Source organism: Lemur catta, chromosome 15, assembly GCF_020740605.2.
Source record: "Lemur catta isolate mLemCat1 chromosome 15, mLemCat1.pri, whole genome shotgun sequence".
Taxonomy (NCBI): domain Eukaryota; kingdom Metazoa; phylum Chordata; class Mammalia; order Primates; family Lemuridae; genus Lemur; species Lemur catta.
In genome coordinates, this window is record NC_059142.1 from 19,284,324 (window position 1) to 19,299,772 (window position 15,449).

Genomic DNA, 15,449 nt, shown 5'->3' on the forward strand with positions numbered 1-15,449 from the left:
AAAAATATTATTTATCCCTTTTCTTTCCATGTCCCCTTGAGGAAACAAGGAAAGGGCAAAAGGACAGAAACAACTGAAATATGCAACCAGATTCAGAACCTCTGCAACACAGAGTGATTAACAGTTACTAAGCCTTGTGCCACACACATTGGGGAACACAGAGTCTCTGCTCGAGCACAAGGGTTGGTAAACTTTTTCTCTATAGGGCCAGATCTGCCACTGTAGCACAGACTCATGTACATGAATGGGAATGACCTAATTTGGCCCACAGCCCTCAGTGTGGTGACCCCTGATCTAGAAGTACGGAAGGTCTTTCAAAGAGTTGATGACAAGGTTAGCATGGGATTCTGTAACAGGGGAACCTAACTTGGTTTTAAGGAAGTGACTTTAAACAAAGGCCTTAAAAGTGAGGATGAGTTAGCTCAACAGAGGAGCTGGTTTCTTGGGGGTAGTGGGGGGACAGGTGATGCTGGAGAACAGCACTTCCAGCACAAGGTGTGCACTGTTGTAGGAACAGAGAGGGCCAGTTTGACTGAGGAGAGGGAAGATGCTTCAAAAGTCAGCGGTGAAATCATTAGGATCTTTGTAAGGTAAGCTAAGGATTTTGGACTTTATCCTAAAGATGCTAGGAAGCCACTGCAGGGTTTTTTTTTGTTTTTTTTTTTTTGAGACAGAGTCTCACTTTGTTGCCCGGGCTAGAGTGAGTGCCGTGGCATCAGCCTAGCTTGCAGAAACCTCAAACTCCTGGGCTTAAGCGATCCTACTGCCTCAGCCTCCCGAGTAGCTGGGACTACAGGCATGCGCCACCATGCCCGGCTAATTTTTTTCTATATATATTTTTAGTTGGCCAGATAATTTCTTTCTAATTTTAGTAGAGACGGGGTCTCGCTCAGGCTGGTCTCAAACTCCTGACCTTGAGTGATCCACCCGCCTAGGCCTCCCTGAGCGCTAGGATTACAGGCGTGAGCCACCGCGCCCGGCCAACTGTAGGGTTTTAAACAGAGACTTGACTTAATTTACTTTCTAACTCAAAAAACGCTTTAGTGAGTGCCTACCACATGCCAGGCATGTGCAAGACAAGGTCCTTGCCCCAGGGTATCTGTACTCTGGTGCAGGAGATGAACCACAAATAAATAAACCTTGCAATAAAATACTGGGAAATACACACCTTCACTTCCAAGAGGGTGAGTTTAGTTAGGCTGAGATGTCAAGGATGGGTAGGGTGTGACCTGCAGAGCCAGGGGAAGAGGTTCCAGTTGAAGAAGTGGGCAGGAAGTTGGTATGTGGTAGGTGATGTCCTAAGGCCAATGTGACTAGAGCATGGCTGAAGGCAATAGTATACCAGGGAGCATGGGCCTGCTCAAGCAGAGGTTGGCCATGGAAAGCCACTGGAGAGTTTTAAGTAGGGAAATGACATAATCCGCCCTGACCTGAGGTGGATGGATTACAGGAAGATTTGAGCGGAAACAGGGAAGGCTGAGGATACTACTGTGGTAGCCCAAGCAAAAGATGATGGTGGCTTGGAATTGGGTGGTAGCAGTGTTGATGGAATAGAAGGCAGATTAGACATATATTTTGGAGGTGGAAGTAAAAGGATTTACTGAAAGACTGGAAAAGAGGGATAGTAAACAAGAAAAATCAAAGATGATTCTCAGAGGTCTGCCTTTGGTAACTATGTGGACAGGAATACCACTTAGTGAAATGGGGAAGACCAGGTTTGGAATGATGGGAAAACCAAAATTTTCTTTTGGCTATGCTAGCTTTGGAGTGTCTAAGAGATATCGAAATGGAGATAATTAAACAGGCATTTTGACTCATGATTCTGGAAAACAGAGGAGACGGCTGGGTTAGAGATTTAATCTTGAGAGTTGCCAGCTTTCAGATGGTAATTAAAGCAGCAGGACTGGGTCACCTGAAGGAAGCACGTACAAGACTCAGGACTAAAACCTGAGAGAAATCCAACATTTAGACATTAAGTAGAGAGCAAAGTGGCTAAAAAGAGACTGAGAAGGAACAGCCAGAGAAATGGAGAAAATCCACGGGTGAAGCCAACACAATACAGTTTCAAGAAAGGAGCAACTGTGTTGAATATTGCAGAGCCTGAGGAAGATGGAAACAAAGTATCTACTGTATTTAGCTACATAGAAGTCACTGGCAACCTTGACAAACGCAATTTCAATGGAGTGGTCAGAAGAGAAGCCAGATTGGTACAGGCCAAAGAGTGAAATAAGAGGTAAGAACATTGAATTGGCATAGGAAGAAATTTGGCTATGATGGGAAATTCTTAAAAATTAGTATGGTAATTGGAGAGGAATATGAGGGATACCAGAACATAATTTGTATGCTGATGGGAACAGAGTTTTCTGGAGATTGGTTGTATTGGGAGATGATGGGGAGGAAGTCAAGGGAAGGATTGATGGTGGTGCCATTTATTGAGACCAAGAACACAGAATGAAGGGCAAATTTATTTGCCTCCAAAGATCACGTTTCCACCACACTAGGTAGGCTTTCTTTCTTGTGAAGGAGGCCTTACGAAGGAGAACTTTAAAATGTGACTAAGCCTCTCCAGACTGCACCACTTCCTGATGTACTTAATCTCCTGATGAGGTTAAAACCTCTTAGAGAGTAACAAGACTATACTAATCTAATCTAGTAGCCATACAAGCCAACTGAATAAAAGTGGACTTGTACTGGTGGAAGGGGTACAGTCATGGAAAAGGGCCCTAAATTCACAGCTGATGGGAGAGCAATCATGCTTTTCTAATCAAAATACTGAAGACTTACAAACTGGTAACTTTCAGATAAACAGTGGAACCAAGCTTTTTTCAGAATAAGTTAATCAAACTCAATATTGTTTACACTCTCTATGTTCATTAATAGTGGTGGAGCTTAGTACAAATATTACAGTGAATTTCTATGGAAGTATTTTTGGAGAGTTTAGGCCTCCTCTTAAAGGAAAATAAGTATTAGTTCTTGCAAAAACCCAGGGAAATGAACTGTTCCAGCTGGTTCAAGGGGGTGCCTAGAGAGAAAGGCAGAAACTCGAAGATAAAGTTTTGACTTAACAACCAACTCATTCTGATTTTCGTGGTAGGCATTTCGCAAATGTTTGAGGAAATGAATCTACGGAGAATGGACGGCTTCAGGTACTTCAAAACCTTCGATCTTTAGAAAGGGATGAAGGATGCAGCCATCGACAGAAAGTTCTAATTGTATTATTCAACAGTATGGAAAGAGCTGGAATTTGGCATCGCCCTCTAGCCTGTAGGCCGAGATGCTGAAAGCTCCGTAGGATTCACATCCCCAGAACAAACAATTCGATCACCTGATCCGGCTCAGAAGCCCCAGGTCCCTTCCATCCCCAATCCTTTCGCGTGGCCCAGTTGCGGAAAGGAGGGGATCCCAGGGAAGCCTGTTGATTCAACAGGCCACTCAATTCGCGGGTCCCGGATGCTACCGGCTTGGGAAAAGCCTTGAGACTGTGAGCAACTATCCCGCTTTCCTCCCTCCTCTCCCCCGCATAGAGCAGGGAAGGCCAGGGCCCCCCTTCTTCCCGCATACGGCTCCCCAGTGCCTCTTCCCTTACAGGGCCAGGCCCTAGGAGCCCGGTTCCCTACCTGACCCATGCGAGGAACACGCTCTCCAGTGCGAACTTTACCTGCCTGAAGCCCGTCGCTTCTCCGGTGCGTTAAGCCCCCACCGAGGAAAATGGAGTCGTCGAACCGAGACTGGGAAAGGATAGTACGGACCCACCGCACGGCCCCTCCGCCGCCACCGCCGCCGCTGCTGCGTCAACGTGCTACGTCAGATCCGGCTCCCTGTCACTGGGAGTGGGCGGGCCATTTCTTGTTCTGTACTACCTTGGGGCCTTCGTCCAGGGGTGCGGAAGCTGGCAGAAACGGTCATGGAAGACAGCTGCTACAGACCCCCACTAAACACAACTAGGGGGCCGTAAGTAACCAGGGCCGCCGTGTTCCTCAGGCCGCTCTAGCCAAAGGAACCATAAAGATCAGATTAGGTCTTCTTCATTTGCTCCTCTCTGTGGCTCCGCCTCCAACTTCCGGTTCCGGGGAGGGGCCAAGTTGGCATCGGGGCTTGGGGGCTCCGCGATCCGGCTAGAATGGCTGTTGTCCCGCTGCTGCTGTTCGGGGGTTTGTGGGGCGCTGTGGGAGCGTCCAATCTGGCTGTCGTTACTTGCGGCTCTGTGGTGAAGCTTCTCAATACGCGCCACAACGTCCGACTGCACTCACACGACGTGCGCTATGGGTCAGGTATTGCGCGGGACGGGGTTCGGGTGGGCTGAGGAGGCCTGGTAGGCTCCGGAGGGGGCGGAGCCTACGGAAAATCTGAGGGTGTGGTCTGGGAAGGTTAGGGGTGCTCTGGGGAGGTTCCTGAGGTCTAGAGGCGGAGAGTCGGAATTGGTTTCACTGATCAACACCTAAGTGCACATGTAGGAATAACATTCATCGGGCGTCGGGCAGATGAGAGGGGGGAGGAGGGGATGGGTATATACATACATAATGAGTGTGATGCACACCGTCTGGGGGATGGACACGCTTGAAGCTCTGACTGGAGGGGGGTGCCAAGGGCAATATACGTAACCTAAACATTTGTACTCCCATAATATGCTGAAATAAAAAAAATAATAATACCAGCTAATATTTGGTGAGTTAGTGGCCAGGCACGTTCCAAATGTACTTTTTCCCGAATTTTAACATTTCTGTGAGGTAGGTACTGTTGTCATCATTTCGCAGATGAGGAAACAGACTCAGAGTAATTAAATCGCTTACTCAAGGCTTTGCAGCTAGTGAATGACAGAGACAAGGTTCTATCCAAATCTGTCCAGGTTCAAAGCCTCCTTTCAGCTGCTCTGGGATGGCACTACTAAGTGCGGGAGAGACAGACGTAGAAAATTACAGTAAGTGCTGTATCCCTGAAGTTTTAAACTCCAAGAGCTTACTCTTTGACTACAACCGTCTGTCTTCTAGCTGTTTTGCATTGTACACTTGCTCTTCAACTCCTGTCTTTGGCCCCTTTTTACTCAAACCTTAACCTCCTTGTAAAAGAAGTGACAGGAATCGCAGAGGAAAATGCTTTTTAGCATATGAAGATTAAATGCTTAGTAACAATTATTTCTGGGTTCATTCATTCAGCATAGGTTTATTTTGTGCCTAGTATTGTTCTCAGTACAGAAGATGCCATAGTGAATCAATCAAGCAAGTTGCAAGGCAATAAAAACAGACAAAAAGAAAAGTTCAGCTAATGAGATGTGAGAGGCATCTAAGGTAACTGATTTTTATCTTAGGTGACTGATGATGTTATTTACTGAGGGAGGAATCAGTTCTCTCAGGTGGGCTAGTGTGTGGTTGTTGATTTCCAAAACCTGTCTGAGCAGTTAGACTAGGAAAGGAGCTGAGTTATCATTGGTATGTCTTAATAATCATGTCAGCCATTCAGTCAACACCTACTGTGTGTCAGGCTTATTACTTTCTAAGTTGATCTCATTTCCTACTTTGGATCTACTGAATTAGAATGGAGGTGTACCCATAATAATTAAAAATAGAAAATAAAAAAAAGGAATGTAGGTGGAGAGAGACCTGGCAGTAGGAATATGTAGGTTTAAAAAGCTCTTTGGGTGGTTCTGTTGTGCAGCCAGATTTGGGAACCAGGTTCAGTCTGGAGTTCAGAAGAGGGATCTGTGCTGAGCTTGAGATACAGAGTTAATATTTTTTTTAATTTTTAATGTATTTTTTAATTGGCTAGTTGATTCAGCAGGTGAGTTCAGAGTTACATATAACATTATTGTACAGATCGTGACTGAGGATGTGTTGGTAGTGGATGAAATCGCCCAGGATGGTTCAATCTGGTGTCAGTTTTAATCACTTGAGAAACTTGTTAAAAATATGGATGCTTTTGTCCTGACCCCCAACAATCATTTAAGAACTACTGATAGAAACAGATAAGGGGCAGGGTGCAGTGGCTCACACCTGCAATCCTAGCACTCTGGGAGGCTGAGGCCGAGGTAGGAGGATCGCTTGAGGTCAGGAGTTCAAGACCAGCCTGAGCAAGAGCAAGACCCCGTCACTACTAAAAATAGAAAAATTAGCCAGGAGTGGTGGCATGTGCTTGTAATCCCAGCTACTCAGAAGGCTGAGGCAGAAAGATCACTTGAACCCAAGGAGGTCGAGGTTGCTGTGAGCTAGGATGACACCAGAGCACTCTACCCGGGGTGACACAGTGAGACTCTGTCTCAAAAAAAAAAAAAAGAACCGGATAAGGGCCAGTTATAGAACTCTGGGTAATCCCAAGATTTAATGATTGGCCGGAGAAAATGCAAGGTTGAATAGAAAGTGAAAAAGTGGTAAATACTAGTGAAAAAATAAGAAAGTGAAAAAGTAGGAGATGAAATGTAGACCATGCTTTTAGTGAAGCATGGCTTTGAGGACTGAGAGAGCTGTAACGCGGTAATCAGAACTATGAAGGGAGAGTTGGTTAGCCTTCTTTTTCTTTTCTTTGTTTTTTCTTTTTTTAAGATATAATAAAGTCATGAGCTGTGTGGAGGAAGCCAGCAGAGAGGAGCTGATAGTTTTCTGCATTTGCCCAGATAGCTAGCACAAGGCATAATGTGTTACATGGTAAAAGGAAAGTATAAAAATGCTGTGGTCAGGCAAGGCCATGGAACTGAAGGCAAAGCTGGGAGGAACAGGTGAGAGTATTTGAGGAAAGTATCTGGGAAGTATGAGGTGCCTTCAAAGAACTGGGTAGTGAATGAGGCCTAGGGAAGAGACTATCCCTGGAATGTATGAGAGAGTTGGGGAAACTGGACAGGAAATAAAGATGGAGGAATAAACATGACCTAAATGAGACGTCAGGTGGTGGAGTGGTTGAGTGCTGGTTCTAGAGTTAGGCTGCCTAGGTTCAACCCCAGACTTGTTTCATAGAGCTGTGTGACCTTGGCCATGCTACTCAGCTTATCCAGCACTCCAGTGTAAAAGGGGGATAATAATAACAGTGCCTACCTCAGAGAGCAGATGGGTGTGTCAAATAAGAATATTCAAGCAAAGGACTTAGGTCAGCGCTTGATACCTGTTTGTGTATTTTTCTTTTTTCTTTTTAAGCCTATAGCTACATATTTATTTAATATGTATCAGTACCTTATAATTTGCAAAAATGCAGATTAAGCAAATTTAGATGATCCAGGAATACTTTTGTAATACACTGATAGATAGATCACTCATAAGAGTTTAGGAACAACTATAATGGCTGCTTGAATTAAAGTTGATGGCATAAAGTGGTCTCATTTTAATTGTAAAATACACAAATTTTTATTGTAGACATATTGAGCATTGAATAATACACACATCTTAAAATTATGATTAGACAGTTGACATATATTAGGGGCTATTCAGGCTAGTGTATATACGGAAACACTGCCTGTGCTTCAAAAAAAAAACCCATATATTTATGTATCTAGTGTCCTTTGATACAGATTCTTGGAATTTTCTGATATGGCACACTCCTAAGTATAGTTTAGCATATAACTAATACTATATGAACATTTAATGCTTTTCATAAATATTTTAATGTACAAGAAAAATATTACCAAGCATAGCATTTTCTCCTCACTCCTTCATACTTGTTTTATGACACAGGGCACATTGTTGGCAATAGGAAAGAAAACGGTTAGGTTGAGCTTATTCACCTTTCTTTTTTTTTTTCCTTTTTTGAGAAACATAAGAAAAATTTTTTATTTGTTCATTTCTTTTTTTTTTTTTTGAGACAGAGTCTCACTCTGTTGCCTGGGCTAGAGTGCCGTGGTGTCAGCCTAGCTCACAGCAACCTCAAATTCCTGGGCTCAAGCAATCCTTCTGCCTCAGCCTCCCAAGTAGCTGGGACTACAGGCACACAACACCATGCCTGGCTGATTTTTTTCTATTTTTAGTAGAGATGGGGTCTCACTCTTGCTGAGGCTGGTCTCAAACTCCTGACCTCAGTCGATCCTCCCGCACTCGGCCTCCCAGAGTACTAGGATTACAGGCGTGAGCCACCTCGCCCACCCTTATTTGTTCATTTCTTGCATTTTTGAAGTACACTTCAATGACATCCTTGGCCTGAGATTTTTTGCCATAGTCCTTAACTACGACATGACTGCAACCAACCACTTCATGGAGTTTTCCCTGTCTGTCAGTTTTACAGAGGCCTACCCATTTTCCTAGTTTCTTATGATCATCAACGTTAATGAGGCCATTTGCTGTTGAGCACAGAGGGCCTTCACCATCTTGACGCAGGTTCATCACAGTTGGATGCAAGCACACAAAGATGGGCTTGGGCCTTGCCTGAGGCTTTGGCCGCTTCGCACATCCCATATAGCCATCGTGGATGAGGACATTCTTCAGCACCTCTTGTAAAGCATCATTAACATTCATTATACCTCAGCAGCAATGTCTTCCTTGGACGTTCTTCAGCACCTCTTATAAAGCATCATTAACATTCATTATACCTCAGCAGCAGTGTCTTCCGTGGCCACGGTGGTGGGTTATAGGTAAAGCTGAATCTTGAATGCATCTGAGCCTCTGCCTCTATGCAACTCATTGGCAGCAGGGAAAGCGAGTCCTCTTTTCTTTCTTTAACTGCAGGTAGTGGTCAGCAGTCAGTGACAGGTGTAACCTCTGTGGATGACAGCAACAGTTACTGGAGGATACGGGGGAAGACCGCCACAGTGTGTGAGAGGGGAACCCCCATCAAGTGTGGCCAGCCCATCCGTCTGACACATGTCAACACTGGGCGAAACCTCCATAGTCACCACTTCACTTCACCTCTTTCTGGAAACCAGGTAAGGTGGCATCCAGTGGATTATTGCTGCTCTGTATTACTCAGTTGATTGGTTGTTTGATTTCTTGGTTCTTAACCCTTTCTTTTCCAGGTGTAGATGTTCTCTTTTGTGCAGACCTGGAGAAATGGCTCTCTTATAAGTGTGAAGAAACTTCTTTCTGATCAAAGTGGAGACTTTACATCTAGATCAAATCAAGAAATGGGGAAGAAAGACAGAATAGGTATATATTAGCATATTGTAAGTTCTGATAAATCCTATAATAAACCCAATTTTTTCCAAACTTGGAATAAGTTATGATTTTTTAATGATGCTAACTAGCCACATTAGGAAAATGGATTAGGTATTGTACCACTTTTAAAAAAATTTTTTTCTAGTGACAGGGTCTTACCCTGTTGCCCAGGCTGGAGTGTAGTGGCTGGATTAGCTCTTTGCAGCCTTGAACTCCTGGGCTCAAGTGATCCTCCCACCTCAGCCTCTCAAGTAGCTGGGATTACAGGCATGTGCTACTGCATCCAGCTATACAACTTTTTTAAGCTTTGAGCTTCCAGGGGATGTTGACCCCTTAATGATTCCTTCCCCCACCCTACTCTATAGTTTTCCGTATATTTTTTTTTTTTTGTAGAGACTGGGGGTCTTGCTATGTTGCTCAGGCTAGTCTTGAACTCCTAGCCTCAAGTGATCCTCCTGCCTTGGCCTCCCAAAGTGCTGGGATTACAGGTGTGAGCCACTGCCCACTGTGCCTATCCAGTTTTCCCTATTAACATCTTACATTAGTAGGTAAATTTGCTATAGTTAATGAAGCAATGTTATCAATTAAAATAGTTTATTCCGATTTCCTTAGTTTTTACCTAATGTCATTTTTCCATTTTATAGGATACCACATTACATTTAGTTGCCGTGTCTCATTTGGCTCCTTTTGGCTGTGACAGTTTTTCAGACTTAACTAGGTTTTGAAGACCTTGACAGTTTTGAGGAGTGCTGGTGAGGTGTATTATAGGATGCACCTCTATTGGAATTTGAGTGATATTTTTCTCATGATTAGATTGGGTTTACGAAGGGTTTTGGGAGAAAGATCACAGAGGTACAGTGCCATTTTCATCACATCATTTGAAGAGTCATACTATTTACATGATTTATGATTGTACCTTGATTACCTGGCTAAAGTAGTGTTTGTTGGGTTTCTCCTATAAATTTACTCTTCATTTTCTCCCTTTTCAAACTATAATTTTGGAAGGAAGTGCCTATGTGCATTTCACACTTAAGGAATGGGGAGTGATTCTTCCTCTGCTTTAGGGTGGAATATCTCCATAATTTATTTGGGATTTTTTTTTTTTTGTATAGGAGATTTATCTCGTCTCCCCAATTTATTTATTCAGTCATTTACTTATATTAGTATGAACTCAGGGATATTTATTTTGTACTTTGAGTTGTAATCCAATACCACTGTCTTTATTTTGTTGCTCAAATTGTTTCAACTTTGCCTGTTGGGAGTTCTTTCAGTTGGCTTTTGTGTCCCTTTGATAGAATCCCCTCATGTTTTTTTTTTTTTTTTTTTTTGAGACAGAGTCTCACTTTGTTGCCCGGGCTAGAGTGAGTGCTGTGGCATCAGCCTGGCTCACAGCAACCCCAAACTCCTGGGCTTAAGTGATCCTACTGCCTCAGCCTCCCGAGTAGCTGGGACTACAGGCATGCGCCACCATGCCCGGCTAATTTTTTTTTTCTATATATACTTTTAGTTGTCCAGATAATTTATTTCTATTTTTCAGTAGAGACGGGGTCTCGCTCTTGCTCAGGCTGGTCTCGAACTCCTGACCTTGAGCAATCCACCCGCCTCGGCCTCCCTGAGGGCTAGGATTACAGGCGTGAGCCACTGCGCCCGGCCCCCATCATGTTTTAAAGCACTTGCTTACTTTGTGTTACTAGAAGAAGCTCCAGGCTCATCTTCATTTCTTGCCCAAGTACTAGAATTGTCTTTTTCTCTAAAGAGTCCTGCTTCCTTTTATTGAAGAATGGTATTAGAACCAAGATCTAGGCTCTGTGTGCGCTTTTTGCTCCTGGAGTGTTTCTTTTAGGCCCTCTCACCTAACAGAATAAAGAAATATATGTGTGTATACTTACCCATGTACATATACATGTCTATAAATAATTATATGTGTGTATGTAGATGCCATGTATATCTATATTAAGTTAAACATGGGTTGTTGTTGTTTTTTTTTCCTTCTTTTATTTTTTTTTCGAGACAGAGTCTCGCTCTGTTGTCCGGGCTAGAGTGCCGTAGCATCAGCCTAGCTCACAGCAACCTCAAACTCCTGGGCTCAAGCAATCCTTCTGCCTCAGCCTCCTGAGTAGCTGGGTCTACGGGCATGTGCTAGCATGCCTGGCTAATTTTTTCCATACATTTTTAAGTTGTCTAGCTAATTTCTTTCTATTTTTAGTAGAGATGGGGTCTTGCTCTTGCTCAGGGTGGTTTCGAACTCCTGAGCTCAAATGATCCACCCATCCATCTGTCTCGGCCTCCCAGAGTGCTAGGATTATAGGCATGATTTTTTTTTTTTTTTTTTTCTTAAAGAGACTGGGGTCTTGCTGTGTTGCTTAGGCAGGACTGCGGTGGCTATTCACAGGCAAGATCATAGCTCACTGCAGCCTCGAGCTTCTGGGCTCAAGCAACCCTCCTGCCTCAGCCTCCTGGGTAGCTGGGACTACAGGTGTGTGCAACCATGCCTGGCTAGGGCTCTTATTGTTGTCTCCAACTCTATTCCATTACCACATAGATCATTCTAGCCTCCTCCTTGTGCTTATTTGTAAATTCCACTCCAACAGTGAGATAACTGACTCCCACCATCTACTATCCATTTATTGTTCAGTTCCAGTATACAAGTATAGCAGTATCAGAATTTTTAACAGGTACCCCCTTGGGAAACAATTCTATCAAGCAGACTACTATGCTTATGTACAGTTGCTTTTGTCTTTAGTCTTACAGAGTCCATTTCCATATGACTGCTTTTATCATCTAAAATTATGTAGTTATTGGTGTGTACTTAAACATTTCCGAAATAATCAGTAATTTTTTGATTGCCATTGCATAGAAACTGAGTATTTGGCCTTAAGGAGAATGGGAGTTAGATGAGGAGTGGAATATAGAGAACCTGCTATATTTCACTTAATTATTATTTACTGTCTCATTTAATTCTCACAGTTGCTCTGTAAGGTGATATTGTCATCATTTTAGAGGAGAAAATGAAGGCTCAAAGGAGTTACACAGAAAGGGATCAAGCTGAGATTCGAGGTCTGCCTGACTCCAGATCCTATCCTGTTTCCAACTTTCTCATCAGGTTGCTTAAAATCTAGTTAAGGGAATGAAGCAGGAATATTTAAAATCAAATAACAAGAGATATAAAGTACTTTAAGACTTTAATAGAAAATATAAGGCAAATATATTAATAGTATTAATTGCAAAATAATTATTTGGACCATAATCTTATGACAGCTAATTTCTTTTTCTCTTACATGCCCTTCATGTCTGTTTTTTTCCACAGTGTATTTTATTTTGTGTAAACAACGCTGGAAAGCCTCTCATTTTTCACTCCTGGGTAGCCTTGTTTTTCTTCCCATTGTCTCCCTCCCATTTTCAAGCCTGTGAGTCAGCCATTCTAATGTTACCACCTTCTGTGTTTTTCAGGAAGTGAGTGCTTTTGGTGAGGAAGGTGAAGGTGATTATCTGGATGACTGGACAGTGCTCTGTAATGGGCCCTACTGGGTGAGAGATGGTGAGGTGCGGTTCAAACATTCTTCCACTGAGGTACTGCTGTCTGTCACAGGAGAACAATATGGCCGACCCATCAGTGGACAAAAAGAGGTGCATGGTATGGCCCAGCCAAGCCAGAACAACTACTGGAAAGCCATGGAAGGCATCTTCATGAAGCCCAGTGAGTTGCTGAAGGCAGAAGCCCACCATGCAGAGCTATGAATTTAGAGACTCTGAGCCATTGTCACCACACAGTGTTTATAGACATCATCTGCTGCTTCACCCTGGGAACCCTGCTGCAAGTTCCCTGGGCAGTGGCCATGTCACCACTGAGATGTAGATGCATGACAGAAAACAGTGGTTGTGTTTGGAAGCTTCAGCCCCTCACACTTTAATTGGTTACTCTCCCAGACTTGGGTCAGTTCTTTCTGAGGACATGCTGGTGAAGGAACAGATGCTTTTTATTTACACTGATGAAACATACTGTGGGGGCCATCCCTCTTAGCTGGGAAACTTACTCCTCAAGAACTTGGCATTGTGGATTGTTAATGTGTGTGACTTTCCCCCTATTCTTTTTCTGGTATGATTTTTTAAAAAAGAATTTTACTGTCAGTCACTGTGTTGTTATTTATCAGATGTGCTATTTCATGATTTGCTTAATCCTCAAGTCCTAAGATAACTTTTGAGATGCTGGGAACCTTCAACATGGCCCCCCCAACTTTTTTTTTTTTTTTTTTTTTTTGAGACAGGGACTCACTCTGTTGCCTGGGTTAGAGTGCAGTGGCATCATTATAGCTTACTGCAACCTCAAACTCTTGGGCTCAAGTGATCCTCCTTCCTCAGCCTCCTGAGTAGCTGGGACTACCGGTGCACACCACTATCCCTGGCTAATTTTTAAATTTTTTGTAGAGACAGGGTATTGCTCTGTTGCTCAGGCTGGTCTTGAACTCCTGGTCTCAAGTGATATTCCCACCTGGGCCTCTCAAAGTGCCAGGATTACAGGCGTGAGCTACTGTGCCAGATATTTTTTAAGGGCTTTATTTGCATCCAAACTTTTTCTCTCTCTACTTTCACTTCTCCCCATCCACCTCATCTTTATTAGATTTTTGACTAATTATGTCTAAGACTCTCAAAGAATACAGCATAATAAATAGCCAATGAAATATTTTGGTTTGGATCTGTTACTGCAGATGAGAAAAAGGGTAGGGGTAGAAAGAGAGACCAACGTGTATTCACTGCTAAATACTAGGCACCATATTATACATCATTTAATCTTCACAGAAATATAGGGTAGATATTAAAGTTTTACCAATGCAAAACAAAAAAGTTGGGTAACTGCCTGAATTCTGAAAACTAGTAAATAATTTTGGGATAGGAATCCAACTGTGTCCAACTCATGTTCTTTTTACTGCACTATAATTGTGTTTAGCTCTCGGAAAACAAGTCTTTTTTTGATAAACAGATACATCTTTCTCTCAAAAGGTGAATAGAAAACTTTTGTCCTCTGCTTACCTCATTTCCTCCTTTATTGTGCCAGTTAATTCCAGAAAGTTTGTTCCTATATCCTTCAATCATGGTAGGGTAAACAGTGGTGGCTGCCATCTGCTGGAATTTCAGTGACTAGCAAGTGACTAGCAGCCTTTTTTATTTTTAGAAACTTCTCGGTTTTGTCTTTTTTCTACTTGCTTTAAGTTGTTCATGTTGAACTTTTATTTTTAAAGGAGAGGGAAGTAATTAATGTTGAACATTTACAGATGCCAGTTCTGTGCCAAACATGGCCATTACTTTAAAAGATATGGTCTCTCTTACAAGGACTTGTGGTCTCAGTAAACTGAGCCTCTGTTGCTTCCTCTACCACCCAGCCCCCTTATTTCACTTCAGTTACATTGATTCCTTGAAATCTCTCCAGAAAGAAGTAGACAAATGATAAAAATCAAATTTTTAGGCTATGAGATGGTTGAGAGTAGGGCTGGTAACAGTCTAGGGAGAAAGAAGGAAATGATAGGAATCTTAGCTGAATAAAGGGAACAGGTTGGGTACGATGAGCTAGAGTGGAGAAGTGTTGCAAGGCACCCCTCTTTGACTTGGACGGTTTTCAGTGAATTGTTGGACTTTCCCTGAGCTTTCAGAGGACATACCCTGGTGGAAGGCTGCAGATTACAAGGAAGATGACACAGAAATAGTGCTTGAGTGGTAAGTATGGCCTTGAAACAGTGGTGGACCCCTTGGGGAAATGTGAAATAACTGATAGGAGGACTAGATAGGGAAGGAAACCAGTGGGAAGAGTAAAAGCAACTTTGGGCAACACACAGGTGAAAGTTTAAATGGTGCTTTATCTCAGGGAGCCAAAAAGTGAGGCTCTGAGTAAAATCTTGAAGGACATTTATGGAGATTAGGAAGTGAAAGCAAAAGGACACAAAGTACTCTATAGTATTTATTTTGAAATCTTTAGGATTCCTTCCTTCCTTCCGTCCCTCCCTTTGTCCGTCCTTCCTTCCTTCCTTTTGACAGTGGGTCTGGCTCTGTTGCCCAGGCTATGGGGCAGTGGCATCATCATCATAACCCACTGCAACTTCAAACTCCTAGGCTCGTGATCCTCCTGCCTCAGTCTCCAGCCCCAAGTAGCTGGGACTACAGACATGGGCTACCACACCTGATTTCTTTAGCTTATACTGTATTAGATCATCATCCACATATTAATCCATAGCATCACAGTAACTCTAAGGGACTGCTGCCCAATTCCCTTATTTTACAGAGAAGAAAGCAGGCAAAATTGACCCTGACCTGAGTTGACCCAGAATTCTCTATTTTAGGTATCAATAATAATTATGTTTGCTTCCCAGATAAACCATTTGTTGCTGAAGGGCAAGA

The 15,449-nt window shown here is 43.0% G+C and overlaps 2 protein-coding genes across 4 annotated transcripts in view; one reads left to right on the forward strand and one right to left on the reverse strand.

Moving 5' to 3' along the window:
• SUPT6H (SPT6 homolog, histone chaperone and transcription elongation factor) overlaps positions 1 to 4,052 on the reverse strand; it is a 32,698-nt gene extending 28,646 nt beyond the window's left edge. Inside the window, 1 exon segment of the mRNA XM_045525370.1 lies at positions 3,659 to 4,052. The gene's annotated coding sequence lies outside the window, so the exon portion shown is untranslated.
• Positions 3,818 to 13,190, forward strand: SDF2 (stromal cell derived factor 2). Of its 3 annotated transcripts, XM_045525373.1 has the most exons (4): positions 8,010 to 8,542; positions 8,637 to 8,833; positions 12,513 to 12,543; positions 12,652 to 13,190. In XM_045525373.1, the coding sequence occupies exons 1-4, from the start codon at positions 8,380 to 8,382 to the stop codon at positions 12,798 to 12,800; spliced, it is 540 nt and encodes a 179-aa protein (XP_045381329.1). In that variant the 5' UTR covers positions 8,010 to 8,379; the 3' UTR covers positions 12,801 to 13,190. The 3 variants fall into 3 exon arrangements, with proteins under 3 accessions (XP_045381328.1, XP_045381329.1, XP_045381327.1); XM_045525372.1 differs by lacking the exon at positions 8,010 to 8,542 and adding an exon at positions 3,818 to 4,271 and having other exon boundaries at positions 12,513 to 13,190; XM_045525371.1 differs by having other exon boundaries at positions 12,513 to 13,190.
• The last annotated feature ends 2,259 nt before the right edge of the window (positions 13,191 to 15,449 follow it).

Bases quoted from the DNA above. Each gene is read 5' to 3' on its own strand.
- SDF2 (XM_045525371.1), top strand. From the start codon at position 8,380: ATGAGGACATTCTTCAGCACCTCTTGTAAAGCATCATTAACATTCATT. The intron at 8,543-8,636 runs GTAAAGCTGAAT...CTTTAACTGCAG, and splicing joins GCCACGGTGGTGGGTTATAG to GTAGTGGTCAGCAGTCAGTG. The intron at 8,834-12,512 runs GTAAGGTGGCAT...TGTGTTTTTCAG, and splicing joins CACCTCTTTCTGGAAACCAG to GAAGTGAGTGCTTTTGGTGA.